The 19188-nt window shown below is 40.2% G+C and overlaps 1 protein-coding gene across 4 annotated transcripts in view; it reads right to left on the bottom strand.

The window, feature by feature from the left end:
* LOC143930665 (alpha-2-macroglobulin-like protein 1) overlaps positions 1–19188 on the bottom strand; it is a 311800-nt gene that overhangs the window by 117490 nt on the left and 175122 nt on the right. For all 4 annotated transcript variants that reach the window (XM_077455168.1, XM_077455166.1, XM_077455167.1 and 1 more), the window contains one exon: positions 7168–7252. In XM_077455168.1, coding sequence (XP_077311294.1) covers positions 7168–7252 — 85 coding nt within the window. The remainder of the gene's footprint in view (positions 1–7167; positions 7253–19188) is intronic.

Below are 19188 nucleotides of genomic sequence, written 5' to 3'. Positions count from 1 at the left end.
CTTGTCACCCTGTCACCCATGCATTTTAATGGGAAATTCTGAATAAGAAGCCAAGCTATTCCTATATGAAAGCCATCTTGGCTCACCCACATTCAACTTGTTTTATACTCATTGGACATTCTACTATATAGGAAAGTGAATATATATTGAAATGCATGGGTGACAGGGTAGCAAGTTTGGTGCCATATTTTATGATTTACAGCATTTGGCTCAGGCCAAAATGAACTTTCCTATATAGTAGGATGCCCAATGAGTATAAAACAAGTGGAATTTGGGTGAGCCAAGATGGATTTCATATAGGAATAGCTTGGTTTCTTATTCAGAATTTCCCATTGAAATGTATGGCTGTCAAGGTGCCATATTTTAGGATTTCTTTCACTTGGCTCAGGCCAAATTGAACTTTAACTAATAGAAGGATGCCCAATGAGTATAACACAAGTGGACTTTGGGTGAGCCAAGATGGATTTCCTATAGGAATAGCTTGGCTTCTTATTCGACATTTCCCATTGAAATGCATGGGTGACAAGTTTGGTGCCATATTTTATGATTTTCGTCAGTTGGCTCAGGCGAAATTGAACTTTCCTATATAGTAGGATGCCCAATGAGTATGAAACAAGTGTAATTTGGATGAGCCAAGATGGTTTTCAAATATTTATTCAGAATTACCCCTTTAAATACATGGCATTTAGGGAGAAAGAATTGTTGTTAAAGTTCATGATTTTATTATAAACATTGCAGATGCAGAATAAGAGCTGGCAGAATGAGAAGATAACTTCAGCTTCATACAAACTTAGGTATTTATTTATGTGTTCAAAATAAGAGCGCTACCCCATGCTTATGCTAATAAATCATCGTCATGAAAACCATAATAAATTCATAATACAATTAACAAATCATAATCAATGTGCAATAGTAAAGTCTATAAAAAATCTAAATAAAAATTCTAAAGTTCGGGAACTTCAAAAAAACTTTGCAATACAGCCTAAGGGCTCTTTTACAGGGGGACGGACCTGTGATGATCTGCCCTGTAAACATCCGCTTGCTCAGCGGGGATCACTCAATCGATCCCCGCTGAGCTGGCAGATCACAGGACTGTCTCTGCACACTGCGCAGAGTCCGCCGTCACACGATCCGATGACGGATGGAAAAGTAGGTTTTTCCTCCATCACACTTTTTCGGATGGGAGCGGGTCAGATGTCAGCGGACATGTCACCGCTGACATTCGATGCTCCATAGAGGTCTATGGAGCATCCTTTCAGGTCCGCCTAAAAAACTGACAGGCGGACCCGAACAGATCGTTCGTCTGAAAGAGGCCTTAAATTATTCCAAAGAGCAAATGAAAGTGCCAAGTGCTGGGTAAAATCATCTGTGCAATCCTTGCTCCCCTCTGTGTGCCCTCTCACCCACCAGAAATTCAGGACACCCATGACAGAAGTCAAGCGCTTGAGAGGGTGGCTGGGATCTGTAGCTGTATTCACACGCTATGTCTCCAACTGCAAAGTGTGTTGTCCTCAGTAGACATTCAGAGATCCGAGATTCACATAGGAAAGCACCCAAGCAAAGAGGTAGCTGGGCTCTGTAGTCCCACATGCTGTGTCTCCAACTACAGCACATCTTGTCCTCAGGAAAACATCAGGGATATGTACAAAACGGCAAAGAGTAATATAGTGTAATTTCGTTTTTTAGTGTGTAAAACCAAAGTATTCCAGAATTTAACACTCAAATACACGATCTTTAAAAACAGCGTTAAAGCCAAAACCCGAAGTAGCCAGTGGCTTGCGTCTCACCAGACGGAAATTACGTCACCACTCGTGGTCAACTGATGCGTTTCTTGCTGCCCACCAGATATAACTGGGTGGTGTGATGTGTCAACATATAGGAGTCGACCCCTCCCACCCACACCTATTCTAAATGACTCATTGGTTAGGAGTGACATCACATCCTCTTCCTGGATCTGGTTAAAGGTGTAACAGATTTCACCTCCACCAGTACATCTATATCGGTACACCCAAATGTTAGGAACTAAAGTGAGAGATTGAAAATAACTGAAATATCCTGTCAATTTAGGGGAGATGTATACAAAAGTAGACGTATAAATTAATTCATAAATTGTATTAAAGTGGTTGTATACCCACATTTTTAACTTTTACCTACAGGAAAGCCTATAATAAGGCTTACCTGTAGGTAAAAAAAATATCTCCTAAACCTGTACGGTTTAGGAGATATTCCCCTCGGTATGCGCCGCTGACTGCAGCGGCGCATGCGCACAAGGGGTTTCTCGCCGTCAAAATCCGGCAGCAGCTGAGCGGCCGGACTGAAATCTCCCGCGCGCATGCGCGGGAGTGACGATATCGCGGCTCCGGCCACTCACAGCGCCGGAGCCGCGATACCCGGAAGAAACGCCGAGGGAGCATGTCAGCTCCCTCGGCGTGGATCGGGCCAGATGTCGGGGCCTCGTTCTAAGGTAAGTATTTCATAATGAGCTAGTATGCGGTGCATACTAGCTCATTATGCCTTTTGCTTTGCAGGTTTAAAAAAAAAAAAAAAATGTGCGGGTTTACTACCGCTTTAAATAAGAATAAAATAGATGAAACTAAGAACTACATGATTAGTATATATGGTCTGTTAACCCAATACGATTATTAAATTGTGGACTAGCACCATCTAGAGGACAAAATAGGAATCCATTAATGTAATGATAATAGTCTTCCAAATAAAGAGGACAATATCTAAATAATGAATAACTAAATTGATTAATCAATACTGTGGACATTCTATGCATGAATGAGGTAGATATGTAAATAAATTTCTACAAACCACTCCCATCATCATAAAACACCAACCATTATGAAAACTGTTTGGCCCAGATGTCCCTTGATCATAACTGTCTCGACAAACCCACAGGTTCCACAATGGTTGCTGAATATTAGGTATAAATTCACAATTGACTTATAGATTTGATATGAAACAATTCATATCCATCTCTACATTTAACCCCCTAAGCATTAATGTACCCATCTGATATATCCATCTTGATTCATTTTGGGAAATAGCTCTTCTCATATTAGTACCCCTCCAGCATCTATCCACCCTATCTTTCCCACACAATTTCAGTTGTCTAGGGTCTCTATTATGCTGAAGTCAGAGATGGTTGGATAAGCTATGGTGACAGAATCCTTTTCTTATGTTGTTAATATGTTCTCTTAATCTAATTTTTATTTGTCTCGTCATTCTTCCGCAAGGCCGCAACTACACTCCAAAATGTCATAAATTTTTCCAATAGTATTAGATTGGAAACTGGCAGTTTTTCTTTTCTTGTTGATAGAGCATGTTCTGCATATCATGCATCTGCCACAACTAAAAAAACATCCCAATCTAAGAAGGTGACATTCTTTTTTGGGGGGTCAGGTACATTCCTAACCAACTTATTTCTAAGAGTAGGTGGTCTCCTATAAATAAAATGAGGTTGGTCCCTGAGGATTTTTGATAGTATAGGATCCCTTTTTAGTATGAATTGTTTATTAAACACTATACTAAAATTAATTTAATAAGGATTACCTTCCCTTGTTTTTGTTTATGGTAGTTCCTCTCTATTCATATTTTTTGACCTGCTCTTTGACTTTATTTAATGTTTTTCTTCTGTACGCTTTTTCTTCAAACATGTCCATCAGAAGTTCAGTTTGTTTATTAAAACCCTGCATTGAGTTACAGTTTCTTCTGATACGCATAATCTGTCCCTTGGGAATATCATTAAGCCATAGCCATTTAGCACGATGACTACTTTTGACAGGGATGTATCCATTCCTGTGCATGTCTTTGAAGATCCCAAAAATGTATCAAATTCTTACTATATGTACTGGAGAAAGTGATCTCTTATTTGTTGACATTGATGCTTTCCAAAAATTGTTTCAAAGTTTCTTCTGTTCCCTGTAATAAAATAAAAACATCATCAATATACCTTTTAAACATTCTTATGCATAATAAAAACGTTTATGCACAAAAGGGAGTTGCAATGGGAGCCAAGTTTGTTACCACTGTTGCTGATATTTTTATGAGCAAATGGTAGCACGAGGACATATTTAAAAACCAAGAAGCAATTAAGAATGTTTAAAAGGTATATTGATCTTGTTTTTATTTTATGGGAGGGAACAGAAGAAATTTTGAAACAATTTTTGGAAAGAATCAATGTCAACAAATATGAGATCACTTTCTCCCGTAATCCTTATGAAATATATTTTAGCATAGTGTTTAATAAACAATTCAAACAAATCGAAAAGACCATGAAAAACACTGGCCCTATGGTGATTAAGATTTTTTATAGAATTACAACATTAGCTGATACATAAAACCTCCACCGGAGAATTATTCCCTCCCCTCCTATATACCTTTTATGTTCTTCCCTTACTATATAATACTTACTATAAACATACTTTAGAAGTTATGGTCAAAACTTTAAAATCATATATTTTCTTTTAGACATATTTATATTTTCTTGGGATTAAAATGTTTAAAACTCAGCTATAAGAATGTTTTCAAATTCTAAAATATATAAGGCCATTTATTGTCATTCCCACGAGAATATCTTGAAATTCTTCTTTGCTTTGTATCATCCGTACTTCAATATGTCTACTTTTTATTTCTGGTATCACATAATTTGTCTTATATTCTGTACGTGTAATTTATTTTAACATAAAATAAAAACTTTTGAATGAGAAAAAACACTGGTCCATACTAAAAAGGGATCCTATACTATCAAAAATCCTCAATGATCAATCTCATTTTGTCTACAGGAGACTACCTACCCTTAGAAATAAGTTGGTTAGGAATGTCCCGGAACCGCCAAGAAAGAATGTCACCAGGAATAGAAAAACTACCAGTTTCCAATCTAATAATACTGGAAAAATTTATGACATAAAAACTTTCATATCATGTGACACATGCTACTTACCTTTTGGAGTGTAGTTGGGGCCTGCGGTACATTGGAAAAACGATGAGACAATGACACATTAGATTAAATGATGTTAACAACATAAGAAAAGGATTCTGTCACCATAGTCTATCCAACCATTTCAGACTTCAACATAATAGAGACCCTTGACAACTAAAATTTCGAAAACAACTGATTCTGATAGATAGGGTGGCTAGACACTAGAGGGGTACTAATATGAGAAGAACTATTTCCCAAAATGAATCAAGATGGATATATCAGATGGGTACATTAATGCCTAGGGGGTTAAATGTTGAGATGGATATGAATTGTTTCATAAACTATTAGTCAATTGTGAATTTATACCTAATATTCAGCAACCATTGTGGAACCTGTGGGTGTGTCAAAACAATTATGTTCAAGGGGCATCTGGACTAAACAGTTTTCATAATGGTTGATGTTTTATGATGATGGGAGTGGTTTCTAGAATTTATTTACATATCTACCTCATTCATGCGTAAAAGGTCCACAGTATTGATAAATCAATTTAGTTATTATTCAGATATTGTCCTCTTTATTTGTAAGACTATTGTTCATTATCATCATCACAGTAATGGATTCCTATTTTGTCCTCTAGATGGTGCTAGTCCACAATAAGTATATTGGGTTAACAAACCATATATATTAATCATGTAGTTCTTAGTTTAATTTATTTTATTCTTATTTAATACAATTTATGAATTCATTTATACATCTACCTTTGTATACATCTCCCCTAAATCGACAGGATAGTTCAGTTATTTTCAACATTTGGGTGTACCGATATAGATGTATTGGTAGAGGTGAAGTCTGCTACACCTTTAACCAGATACAGGAAGAGGATGTGATGTCACTCCTAACCAATGAGTTTAGAATAGGTGTGGGTGGGAGGGGTCGACTACTATAAATTGACACATCACACCACCCAGTGAAATTTTTTGAAAATGTCTGGTGGGTGGGACGAAACGCATCAGTTGACCACGGGTGGTGACGTCATTTCTAGCAGGTGAGACGATGGATTTTGTTGTTGGAATGGCCGATCGTGTGTACAGGGCATAATAGGTTTTCTTCTAAGATTGCCCTGTATTTTGCTCTATCCATCTTCGCATCAACTCTGACCAGCTTCCCTATCCCTGCGGAACTAAAGCATCCCAAAACGTAATGCTGCCACCACCATGTTTCACGGTGAGGATGATATGTTCAGGGAGATGAGTAGTGTCAGTTTTTCACCACATATAGCATTTTGCTTTTAGGCCAAAAAGTTCAATTTTGGGCTCATCTGACCAGGGCACCTTCTTACACGTTTGCTGTGTCCCCCACATGGCTTCTCGCAAACTGTAAACGTAACTTCTTATGGCTTTCTTTCAACAATGATTTTCTTCTTACCACTCTTCCATAAAGGCCAGATTTGTGGAGCACACAAATAATAGTTTTCCTGTGGATCTCTGCATCTTCTCCAGAGTTACCATGGGCCTCTTGGCTGCTTCTCTGATTAATGTTCTCCTTACCTAGCCTGTCAGTTTTAGTGGACAGCCACTTGGTGAGGTCTTGGTAGGTTTGCAGTTGTGCCATACTCTTTCCATTTTCAGATGATGGATTGAACAGTGCTTGGTGAGATGTTCAAAGCTTGGGATTTCTTTTATAAAATAACTCTGCTTTAAACTTCTCCACAACTTTATCCCTGACCTGTCTGGTGTGTTTTTTGGCCTTCATGATGCTGTTTGTTCACTAAGGTTATCTAACAAACCTCTGAGGGCTTCACAGAACAGCTGTATTTATACTGAGATTAAATTAGACACAGGTGGACTCTATTTACTAATTAGATGACTTCTGAAGGCAATTGTTTCCACTAGATTTTAGATAGAGGTATCACAGTAAAGGGGGCTGAATATAAATGCATGCCACACTTTTCAGATATTTGTAAAAAAAAAAAAAAAAAAAAAAAAATGAAAAACATTTATCATTTTCCTTCCAATTCACAATTATGTGTCACTTTGTGCCGGTCTAACACATAAAATCCTAATAAAATACATTTATGTTTTTGGCTGTAGCATAACAAAATGTGAAACATTTCAAGTGCTATGAATACTTTTTCAAGGCACTGTAACTGGAGGCAATGAGTTCCATAGTAAACTGTTCTTTCTCATAAATCTTAATTAGAATCTTAGTATATCACATCAATTTTCTTTGGCCATCCTTACCCCACAGAAACCAAGTCAAACAACCAAGTTTCTGAAAAAGATCTCCTTACTGCAGACTTTTTTAGTTCATTCTTCTTTTCTGATTCTTTATGGAGAAAAACAGAACTAAGATATATATGTATGAGTACCGAAAGAGAGGCTAAAGGAGGAGGAGGAGGAAAAACAACTAGTGGAAATAAAGAAAACAGATTGGTATTGAGAAGGTAGAAGGAAAGCAATAAAATGGAAAGATCAACACATGATTAGCTACATGAAAATAAAATAGCTTTTAGAAATAATTGTAATATGAAAAGGGTCACACATAAAATAATTGGATACAAAAGTTAAAGAATGATTCACTTGTTTAAAGTGGTTCTTAACCATTTAAGACCCGGACCATTTGGCTGCCTAAAGACCAGAGGAAATTTTTTACAATGTGGCACTGTGCTGCTTTAACTGGTAATTGCGTGATCATGCAATGCTGTACCCAAACGAAATTTGCATCCTACTAAATTTTAGTTATACATTTAGGCCAAAATGTATTCAGCCACATGTCTTTGGTAAAAAAAAAAAAAAAAAAAAAAAAAAAAAAAGAAGAAGTCAATAAGCGTATATTTATTGGTTTGCACAAAAGTTATAGCGTCTACAAACTAGGGTGCATTTTCTGGAATTTACATTTAGTTCATGACTGCCTATCTCATTTCTTGAGGTGCTGAAATGGCAGGGCAGTACAAACCCCCCCCAAATGACCCCATTTTGGAAAGTAGACACCCCAAGGAAATTACTGAGAGGCATGTTGAGCTCATTGAATATTACATTTTTTGTCCCAAGTGACTGAATGACAAAAACTTTTTTTTTTTACAAAAAGTTTTCACTAAATGATATAATGCTCGCACGTGCCATGGTTATATGTAGAATTGCACCCCAAAACACATTTTGCTGCTTCTTCTGAGTACAGGAGCCTAGCCGCGTACGGGGCCCTGAAAACCAAGCACCGCCTTTAGGCTTTCTAAGGGCGTAAATTTTTGATTTCACTCCTCAGTATCTATCACAGTTTTTTTCCACACAGTATTTGCACAGCGACTTTTCAAGCACATTTTTTTGGGAAAAAACACACTTTTTAAAATTTTAATGCACTAAAAACACACTATATTGCCCAAATGTTTGATGAAATAAAAAAGACGATCTTAGGCCGAGTACATGACATGCTTACCAAACACAACATGCTTTAACCATTTGCCTACCGGGCCATAGAAAAATTAAGTCCTCTACTTTGTGGGGAGATATCTGAATGATGCCTGTAGCTACAGGCATCATTCAGATATCATTCTTTCCGGCTGGAAATTCTGTGCACGATAAGAACAATCATAGTGGCAGTTCCGGTGCTTCTCCGGGCTCTCGGGGTCCCAGAGAAAGAATCACCTGCCACCGGATGACGAGCATAGAGATCTCTATGACTGTCGGAGGCCCAGGTGCGACGTTATGACGTCATGCCCGGACCCCGCATTGTAAACAAAACCGCAATTGCAGCTGTCGGCATGAGATCGGAGAATTTTTTTTCCCGATCTTATGCTTTACAGCCTGGAGGAGAGATGTGTGGTCTTATTGACCCCGCATCTTTCCATAAAGAGGATCTGTCACGATAGATTCCTATTACAAGGGATGTTTACATTCCTTGTAATAGGAATAGAAGCGATTAAAAAAAAAAAATTAAATCTAAAAAAAAGTGTAAAAAAAAAAAAAGTCAAATAAAAGAATGAATACTTTTTTTTTTTTTTATGTCCCTGTCCCCGGTAGCTCGCACTCAGAAGTGAACGCTCAGGTAAGCCCCACCCACATATGTAAACGCCGTTCAAACCACACATGTGAGGTATCGCCGCATGCGTTAGAGTGAGAGCAATAATTCTAGCCCTAGACCACCTCTGTGTTATTTATTTATTTTGCTTTTTATTTTATTTTTATACAGTTTTTAATTTTTTTTTTTATAATTTTTATGGTTATCTCAGGGAATGTAAATATCCCCTATGATAGCAATAGGTAGTGACAGGTACTCTTTTTTGAAAAAACTGGGGTCTATTATCCTGTGGGCTGAAGGGAACAAAAGAGATTGATCGGTGGGTATGCCCACCATTATAACACAACCCTTCATCCACCCACTTCTAATGACAGGCATACATGCACCATTTCTTTTATAACTGTGTTGGTGAAATCACTTCCGACATGGCTGGAGTCACGGCTTTATGTATCGCACGAGCAAACGCTGTTGCTGTAAAGGTAAATAAACCCGTGCTGCAGCTGAATGGCGTACCTGCTAAACAAATGATGGCTAACAATAAAACAAAGTAACATTACGGCATAACAGTAAGACATACCATAACTGTAAAGCAAATGTAAAAAAAAATAGTAAAAAATTAAACATTTTTTTTAGCAATCTGCCTAAATTATATATGCCGAAGCATGGGGGCATCCGCCCCAAAAGTTAGGAGCAAGTCACTCCTCCGCCCCTGCTGCCCCATGCTTCAGCATATATGCTCTTTTTTTTTTTTTTTTTAACTGTGTTGGTGAAATCACCTCCTACAGCGTTGGAGTCACGGCTTTATGTATCGTGGGAGCAAATACTGTTGCTGTCAAGATAAATACATCCGCGCTACAGCTGAATTGCATACCTGGAATGCAATGGCATCTTGGGAGACCTTGTGAAAATGTACAGTCTGTGCAGTGCTGTACCCTATGCTAATACTCAACTAATGTATGGTAGCATTCATCACCAATGCAAAGACCAGGATTTTCAGGACAGGAGGGACAATAATAGCGGGTGTCACGCCTATATCGGCGCTTGCTGCAGACACGACATCTTCTTTGGGGGGCTCGTTGGGTAGTGGTACTCGAGAGGACATACGGAAAAAGCCTCTCATGCAGCCGGCTTACTTCATTTGGATTCAGAAGGTGATGTGGAGCACCATCTGGAAACAGAAGGGCTAGGAAGGTCCCTTCCTGGAATTTAAGGAAGGATTCATTCCGTCCTGAAGCTCTGTATAGCATATGAGCTTTCAGCAAAGCCAATTGAAATAAACACTTTTTTGTACCAGTGCCTGGCCTTATGGGCAACTAGGTACGATGCCAACAACTGGTCGTTGAGGTCCACCCGTCCCCATATTTTGGCTATATTCGTGAACACAGAGGGGTTTCTCCACAACAGCAGTCACCATAGGAATTTTGACTGTCGTGTCTGCACGAAGGGAGGAAAGAACAAAAACATTCTTATTATCCCTCCACTTCACAGCGAGAAAATTATTACACTTGAAGCAGACTCTCTCCCCCAGCCTAACACGGGAATCTACAAGCCTCTGGGGTAAGCCCCGGCAATTAGGTCGCACGGTCCCACATGCTCCAATCTGATGATCAAACAAGTGACAAAAAAATGGCTCGCTTGTGTAATAATTATCTACATACAAATGGTACCCCTTTCTGAATAAGGATAACACCAAGTCCCACACAATCTTGCCAGCGCTCCCTACGTAATCTGGGCAGTTCGGCGGCTCTACATGACTATCTTTTCCCTCATAAACCATAAAACTATATGTATAGCCTGTGGCCCTGTCATAGAGCTTATACATCTTGACCCCGTAACTGGCATGCTTGCTGGGAAGATACTATTTGAAAGACAAACAGCCAGAAAACGTAATCAGGGACTCATCAACGCAGACAACTTGATGGGGAGCAAACAAGTCTGCAAAACATTGGTTGAAGTGGTTTATGAGGGGCCGAATTTTGTAGAGCCAAGCGTATCCAGGGTCTCCATGAGGACGACAGAGTTCATTGTTGTTGAAATGCATGAACCGCAAGATCTGCTCATATTGTGCCCTGGTCATGGAAGCAGAGAACATGGGCATATGATAAATTGGGTCAGTGGACCAATATGACCGCAACATACTAATTTTAACTATGCCCATGTTGAGGGATAGGCCCAAAAAGGTCTTAAATCCGGAAACCATAATTGGTTTACAATCTCTTGCAAGGGAGGACTGGGGATTAGTGGCGATGTATTGACCAGCATACAAATTACTTTGGTCCACAATAGATCTATAGAGATCTTCGGTGAAAAACAGCAAATAAAAATCAAGTGACTTAAAATCAACTGTTTCCATCTGAATGCCGGGTTGGCCAGTGAATAGGGGAAGTACGGGTGCTGCAGAAGTGGTGGGTTCCCAATTAGGATTGGCGAATGCAGCAGGAAGGGCACTATGGGCTCGACGGGACTGTCTTTGTCTTCTTGGTGTCAGCTGGACACTACTTGTGTTTGCTACCTCGCCAGCTTGAACTGCACTTATGGCACTCGCCACGTCACCACGTGTTACTGCAGTTCTGGTTTGACTATGACCAGGGTGTACTAGGCCGCGGATGCTTGCCAGTTCACCAGAAGGATGAGCGGCACTAGTACTTCTCTGCTTCATACGAGAGCCTTGCAGTTCTTGCAACTCAACAGTAGAAGATTGGGGTCTGGTACGCCTGACCTTGGTAGGGACCACAACTCCATCCTCAGCGCTATCTGTAATGGAGGTGCTGTCGTCTACAGGATCATATTCTGAGCCTGAATCGGACAGATGAGTGACTTCCTCTTCACTATCGGTCATGCTCAGAAACGTGTAGGCCTCTTCACTAGTGTACCTTTGATTTGCCATTTTGGGCTCTAAATTTACTGGTACACTAGTGAGACTCACAGGCAAAAAAAAGCTCCTGACTGTTAGCCACTGATTCAATTGCTACCAAAAAACTGTTAGCGATCGTAGGGATCAGGGGTCAGGCCTGACTCTGCAAACACTGCAGTTATGTGTGTTGTGTTTTGTAAGTGACAGTGATCGATCGATACTGCACTTGGTGGGCTGGGCGAAGGGGCATAATGCAGGTGCTAGCAGGTATCTGGGCTGCGATTTTTGGGAACCCTAAACTGCTTGGGATGCTAGTATAGATCTGATCAGATCAGATATTGCTCCTTTCAGATACTATACCACTAAGGGAGGTGTATGTGCCTATGTGTGCTAGTGTCAGTGTAGCCTTGGTGCAGACTCACAGTAGCTCCCCCCCCCCTCCGTCCCTAAATACTTACCTTAGCCCTTTATTGATTCAGAATTGTGTCAGATCTTCTATCCCCTCTTCCTGCTCTCGTAGGCTACGCTGTACAGCGGGAGCCATTGGTTCCTTCTGCTATCAGTCAAATAATGTTGGGATGGAGTGGAGGGCGTGTCTGAACTGCACTGTGTGTCTATATACGCACACAGCCTGGCTCGGGAGCATGCTTGCAACATGTGCACCCATAGCACATGAATTACTATGGGGCACATGCAGGTAAGTAGGAGCTCAGTGTGCCAGTGGGGGAGGGCCACCAAAAGAAGAGGTAGGGGCCGCTCTGTGCAATGTCACTGTCCCTTTTCAGCTGCTACACAGAGACCCATTGGTTATGTAGTGCACCACCTAATGAGCCACTGATAGTTTGGGCCTATTTACCCTGCTTAGCGCGCACACAGACAGACACAGTTATCTAGCTCAAGAATCAGTCTAGTGGTTTATTTATTTATTGGTGAACAATTAACTTGGATGGAGATAGTAAGCATGGGATACCCCGGAGCTGTAGAACCTGAACAGCTTGAGACTACTAACTTTCTGGCTGCACTTGTCTGATTCTTGACAAAAGACTTGTGCACCTTCAGCTACACCTGTAGAACACTACATGGTATCCCAGCAAAAGTCCTACAGAATCTCTATGCTGCTTGTGATCTGTCTTCCTCTCTTCTTCCCAGTGACTAAAGCACTATACAGTGACTCTTGCAGCACTGGGGTCTTGTACTCACTCAGCCACAGGATCATCAGTTGCCTCCTGACAATATCCACCAAACTCTTTCCCCTTAAGATGAAGGCACTCTAAGCCTCTGGACAACTTGGGCTCTCTCCCACAGCTTCCTTCCCAGTTCTCCCCCTGTGAGCTCTCTACTGGTCCCTTGGATTCCTGGGATGTACAGAGAATAGGCTCTCCAGCTAAGCCCAGCTGGAGCCCCAGAGTCTTCTGACTAGTTTCTGCTAGGCCCCTCAACAGGGGTTGCCCTGAAGCTGGACCCTGTACTGCTGCCTTACATGTGCATGCTGCAATTGCCCCAGCCACTCAGGCTATTGATGGGCTCTTCCCCACCTTCGGGCACACTTACTTAGGGATTGGGGAAAGTCCTATAAATAGTCAGACTGCAGCCTCTGTTCTTCCTCCCACTATGTTCCAGAAATTTCTGTAATACGGGGGGGAGTAGCAGAGCAGCAGCCTGTGAAAGCCTGAGCAACCCTAACCATTTAACCCGCGCTTCCACTAATTACAGTGGAACTAAATAGCTGGTTGGGCACTTAAGCTAAGAGGTACATCTCAGGGGACATTGTACCATATCATAGCATTATTATTTGCATTGCAGTTAATGCTTATATGCACTCTTTATTTCTGACTTTGCTGATTCATGAGTTAAACCCAGTTTAGTGGCATATAACTCTATTCTAAATTACCTTGGCATAGTGATTATGCTGTCTTATGGGCTGTCTCTGAATCTACCTTCTATGTGTTTATTTATGCTCAAATCGCCATTTATTTTAACCTGTACCAATACATTGAGTTAATTTACCACTAAATGGTCTTGTGTATATTTCCTGATGCTCTAAAAGGGTATCTATACTCATTTTCCTATAAGTGCTTGCAGTAAATCATTCAACCAGGTGTGTCAGAGGGGCTGAGGTAGTTCTTGGAGTTGTGGTGCAGAACATAGAACCCAAATTGCCAAGAGGCTCCTTTGGGGGTAGTGCTACATTAGTTGTGAACTTTTCTCCTGCTAGTTTAAAGTCCTGTCCTTTGTTCTTGAGCTTGGCTTCCTATTGAAAATAATGCTTGCCTGATCCTTATTCACCCTCTTGATGTATTTAAAGGAGTTGCAAAGGCAGAAGGTTTGTTATCTTAATACATTATATGTAATCTGCCCCCTCTAAACTGTAAGGCAAACTCCCTGAACCTGCCACTTCCTGTAACCCCTCTCTGTACCGACCACAAAAATCAGGGCTGCTGAGTCCTGACCACCATGGTTAGAGTGCATCCTTCTGTCATACGCAGCTGTCCTCTCTGCTCTCCTCTCTCCCCCTCACCCCCTTCCTCCTTGCCTGTCAACTCCCTCTCTGTGTCTCTGTCTCCACCTCTGCCATTCCTAAAAATAAAAAACCTTCAATGGTCACTCCCAGACCCTCTATTAGAGCCTGGCATACCTCATTATGCAAGTAATTTCTAAAAATGAGCATTATAAATACCCATTTAGAGCTATCTTCAGGCCGCTCATGTGACTCGCAGCCGCTTTACAGCTCCAAGACAGGACTTCTGCGGTAGGCCATGTGATCTCCCCAGCTGACGTGCAGAAGCCATGTATTGGAGCTGTAAAGCGGCCGCGAGTCACGTGACCGGCCTGAAGATGCTCTACATAGGTATTTACAATGCTCGTTTTGAAAAATAACTTGCATAGTGTGGTATGCCAATCTCTAATAGGGGCTGGCAGTGATTTAGAATTTTGACTTTACAAACCCTTTAAGTTCCAGAAGTCTCTTCTGATATGTTTTATCCCTCAGACCTTTCACAATGTTTGTTGCCAGTCTCTGGACCTGGTCTATCTTATCAATATTCTTTTGTAAAGTAAGGTCTTCAGAAAGGACACAGTATTTTAAATGAGGTGCAATTAATGATCTATGTAAGGGAATCAGAACCTCATTCCTCCTGCTGGTGATCCCTCTAGTGATGCATCCTATAATTCTATTCACTTTTCCCACCCATGGGTGGTTCAGTAGATATGCAGTTGGCTAAAGGATAGCTGCCAGAGTGTGGTTGTAAATGGGGTTCATTCCATCGGAACAGACACCAGTCAATAGTGATATACCACAAGGATCTGTTCTAGGTCCTGTTTTATTTCATCTAGGTTGAATAAGTAAGTGATATAACTAAAGGGTTGGTGAGTAAGGTATGTCTTTTTGCTGATGACACAAAGGTGTGTAATAGGGTTGACTATCCTTAGAGGTGTCTGTAACATGGAACATTATTTGGCATTGCTGGAAGATTGGTCAAAGCAGTGGAGACTGCAGTTCAATGTGTCTACAGTAAATTTGGAAGAAAAAGAGAACATTGGGACTTTAAATGAGGCGGTGACCGGGTAAGGTCAGTTGCCTCCATCCCTATTTGAATAAAGAAATCAAAATGACTGGAGGTTGGGACTTTAAATGAAGCAGGCAAGTGTAAAACATTTACATTTATTGGAAAATCAATGGTAAGTTGCATGAGGGTAGTCATGAATACATCAAGAAGACCAATATATTCCATTCAATGGATAAACATACAGCAATAACAATTGACCACAAAAATACAAATCACATATTACAAGTGATCATTAGGTAGGTAAAACATATGGTTGGCATAAAACATGGCATATAGTAGCTCTATGCATTTCGTGGATTCATCCACTCTTCAGGAGCATGCACGTGGAAAACTGAATGCTGTAGTATAATAACAAATAATATCTGTAAGGTCTGGCCCTGTCACGGGAAATAGAGGTTGAAATAAAGTAATTAGAAGTAATATTGGCTAGGATAAACCCCCCCCAAAAACCACTCTCAAAAGTACTTACATTGTCTGTATCTATGCAGTAGCAATGTGCCAAAATGAATCAGAATAACCCCATATGGGTATCACTGATGGGAGCTGAGGTGGTAAAGGCAGATCAGGACTGGACAAAGATGGTTTCCAAGAAAGGAAATTCCAAAGATTAATAAGGGTCAGCAGTGACCAAAGGTGCTAAAAGTGAAAGAAGGATTGTAAAATAAATTGGAAGGTCATATTATGTGATACAAAAGGTAATCTGTCCTAAACTTGGTAAAGGATAGGATAATGAGATGCTAATGAGTGTATAAGTAAGGTTAACTTAGTGAGAGTAGAAAGTTAGAATGATTGGAAAGGTAAAATACATGGGATATATAAAGAAAATAAAAACAACATTGAAGAAACCATATCAACCAAAATAGTTAGATGAAATGAAATAAAGGTGCAGGATAAATCTAACTATTTTGGTTGATATGGTTTCTTCAATGTTGTTTTTATTTTCTTTATATATCCCATGTATTTTACCTTTCCAATCATTCTAACTTTCTACTCTCACTAAGTTAACCTTACTTATACACTCATTAGCATCTCATTATCCTATCCTTTACCAATTTTAGGACAGATTACCTTTTGTATCACATAATATGACCTTCCAATTTATTTTACAATCCTTCTTTCACTTTTAGCACCTTTGGTCACTGCTGACCCTTATTAATCTTTGGAATTTCCTTTCTTGGAAACCATCTTTGTCCAGTCCTGATCTGCCTTTACCACCTCAGCTCCCATCAGTGATACCCATATGGGGTTATTCTGATTCATTTTGGCACATTGCTACTGCATAGATACAGACAATGTAAGTACTTTTGAGAGTGGTTTTTGGGGGGGGTTTATCCTAGCCAATATTACTTCTAATTACTTTATTTCAACCTCTATTTCCCGTGACAGGGCCAGACCTTACAGATATTATTTGTTATTATACTACAGCATTCAGTTTTCCACGTGCATGCTCCTGAAGAGTGGATGAATCCACGAAATGCATAGAGCTACTATATGCCATGTTTTATGCCAACCATATGTTTTACCTACCTAATGATCACTTGTAATATGTGATTTGTATTTTTGTGGTCAATTGTTATTGCTGTATGTTTATCCATTGAATGGAATATATTGGTCTTCTTGATGTATTCATGACTACCCTCATGCAACTTACCATTGATTTTCCAATAAATGTAAATGTTTTACACTTGCCTGCTTCATTTAAAGTCCCAACCTCCAGTCATTTTGATTTCTTTATTCAAATAGGGATGGAGGCAACTGACCTTACCCGGTCACCGCCTCATTTAAAGTCCCAATGTTCTCTTTTTCTTCCAAATTTACTGTAGACACATTGAACTGCAGTCTCCACTGCTTTGACCAATCTTCCAGCAATGCCAAATAATGTTCCATGTTACAGACACCTCTAAGGATAGTCAACCCTATTACACACCTTTGTGTCATCAGCAAAAAGACATACCTTACTCACCAACCCTTTAGTTATATCACTTACTTATTCAACCTAGATGAAATAAAACAGGACCTAGAACAGATCCTTGTGGTATATCACTATTGACTGGTGTCTGTTCCGATGGAATGAACCCCATTTACAACCACACTCTGGCAGCTATCCTTTAGCCAACTGCATATCTACTGAACCACCCATGGGTTAACCGCTTGCTGACCAGCGCACGCCGATTCACGTGGGCAGAATGGCACTGGTGGGCAAAAGGGTGTACAGGTACGTCCCCCTTAAAGTGGAAGTAAACTCCCCTATCGTTTTCAGCCAAGGAAGCTGCCATCTTTTCCTCTGTTTAATCTTCAACTGCTATGGTGCTGCACATGTGATTCGTTATGACACCAGCCATTGGATGGTTTGATAGTTTGGCTGAGAGCACAGCCAATGTGCAGTTAGCATTCCCGGCATGCTTTTTTTTTTAACTGTTTAAATCCAGGGGTTTACTTCCACTTTAAGAAGCAGCACTGTGGGCATGCGCCACGTTTTCCGTGACTGCTGGTCCCGCGGACTCGATGCCTGCCGCGTGCCCGTGATAATGTCATGGAGAGGTAAAACAGGGAGATGCTTTTGTAAACAAAGCATTTCCCCGTTCTGCCTTGTGTCATGACAGATATCAATGCTGTCATCAAGAGCAGTGATCACTGTCATTTGTGTTGAAGCCCCTCCCCCCCCACAGTTATAATCACTCCCTAGGACACACTAACCCCTTCATCACCCCCTAGTGGTTAACCCCTTCACTGCCAGTGTCATTTACACAGTAATCAATGCATTTTTATAGCACTGATCGCTGTATAAATGACAATGGTCTCAAAAGCGTCTGATCTCTCTGCCATAATGTCGTAGTCCTGATAAAAATCGCAGATCACCACCATTACTAATGAAAAAAAAATAATAAAAATGCCCTAAAACGATCCCCTATTTTGTAGATGCTATAAATTTTGCGCAAGCCAATCAATATACGCTTATTGCGATTTATTTTACCAAAAATATGAAGAATACCTATTGGCCTAAACTGAGGGAAAAAAAAAACAACAAAAATTTTTTTTATATATTTTTGGGGGATATTTATTATAGCAAAAAGTAAAACATATTGCTTGTGTATAGCGCAAAAAATAAAAACCACGGAGGCAAACACCAGCAAAAAAAAGCTCTATTTGTGGGAAAAAAAAGGACATTAATTTTGTTTGGGTACAATGTCGCATGGCCGCGCAATTTTCAGCTAAAGTGACGCAGTGCCGAATCACAAAAAGTGCTCTGGTCAGGAAGGGTGGAAATCCTTCTGGGGTTGAAGTGGTTAAAGTAAGTCCTAGTTTGTACAACTTTTTTTTATTAGATCACCATGTGGAACTGTTTGAGTTCTTGGGTCTGCACACCTGCTGGGTTAATTATGAGCAGTTTTGTCTCTCTTCTTTTTTTAATTTCATATCATGGAGAATGCAACAAAAAGAGAAAGAACATGAAAAGGTGGGTAAGAATGCCCCGAACTTCAAAGTAGGTCAGTCCACTCAAAACTGTTATTTTATTTTTTGGTAGGCGTTAGAGTCTAAACGTCTAACCTTTTCCTAGATCTCTCAGGAACTCTGTTGGTCAGGTATCTGTGTTGAATTGCCCTGCTTGCACACTTACTGGGTCCATTTAAAACAGTTTCATTTCTCCCCTTTTTTTTAAATATTATCATGGAAAATGTAACATGAAAAGGATAGAACATGAAGAGGTTGGTAAGAACAACCCAAACTTTAAAGTGGATGGGAATAAAGTCATTATTTTAGGCAGGGGTTTATATAGTTTAAGTATCCAACATATTTAAGACGCTGACTAAGCCTACCAAGCTCCA

Source organism: Lithobates pipiens, unplaced genomic scaffold, assembly GCF_037356315.1.
Source record: "Lithobates pipiens isolate NorthernLeopardFrog02 unplaced genomic scaffold, aLitPip1_a1.2 Scaffold_25, whole genome shotgun sequence".
NCBI lineage: Eukaryota > Metazoa > Chordata > Amphibia > Anura > Ranidae > Lithobates > Lithobates pipiens.
The sequence above is the reverse complement of the archived record's forward strand: the minus strand, read 5'-3'. Positions and strand labels throughout refer to the sequence as shown.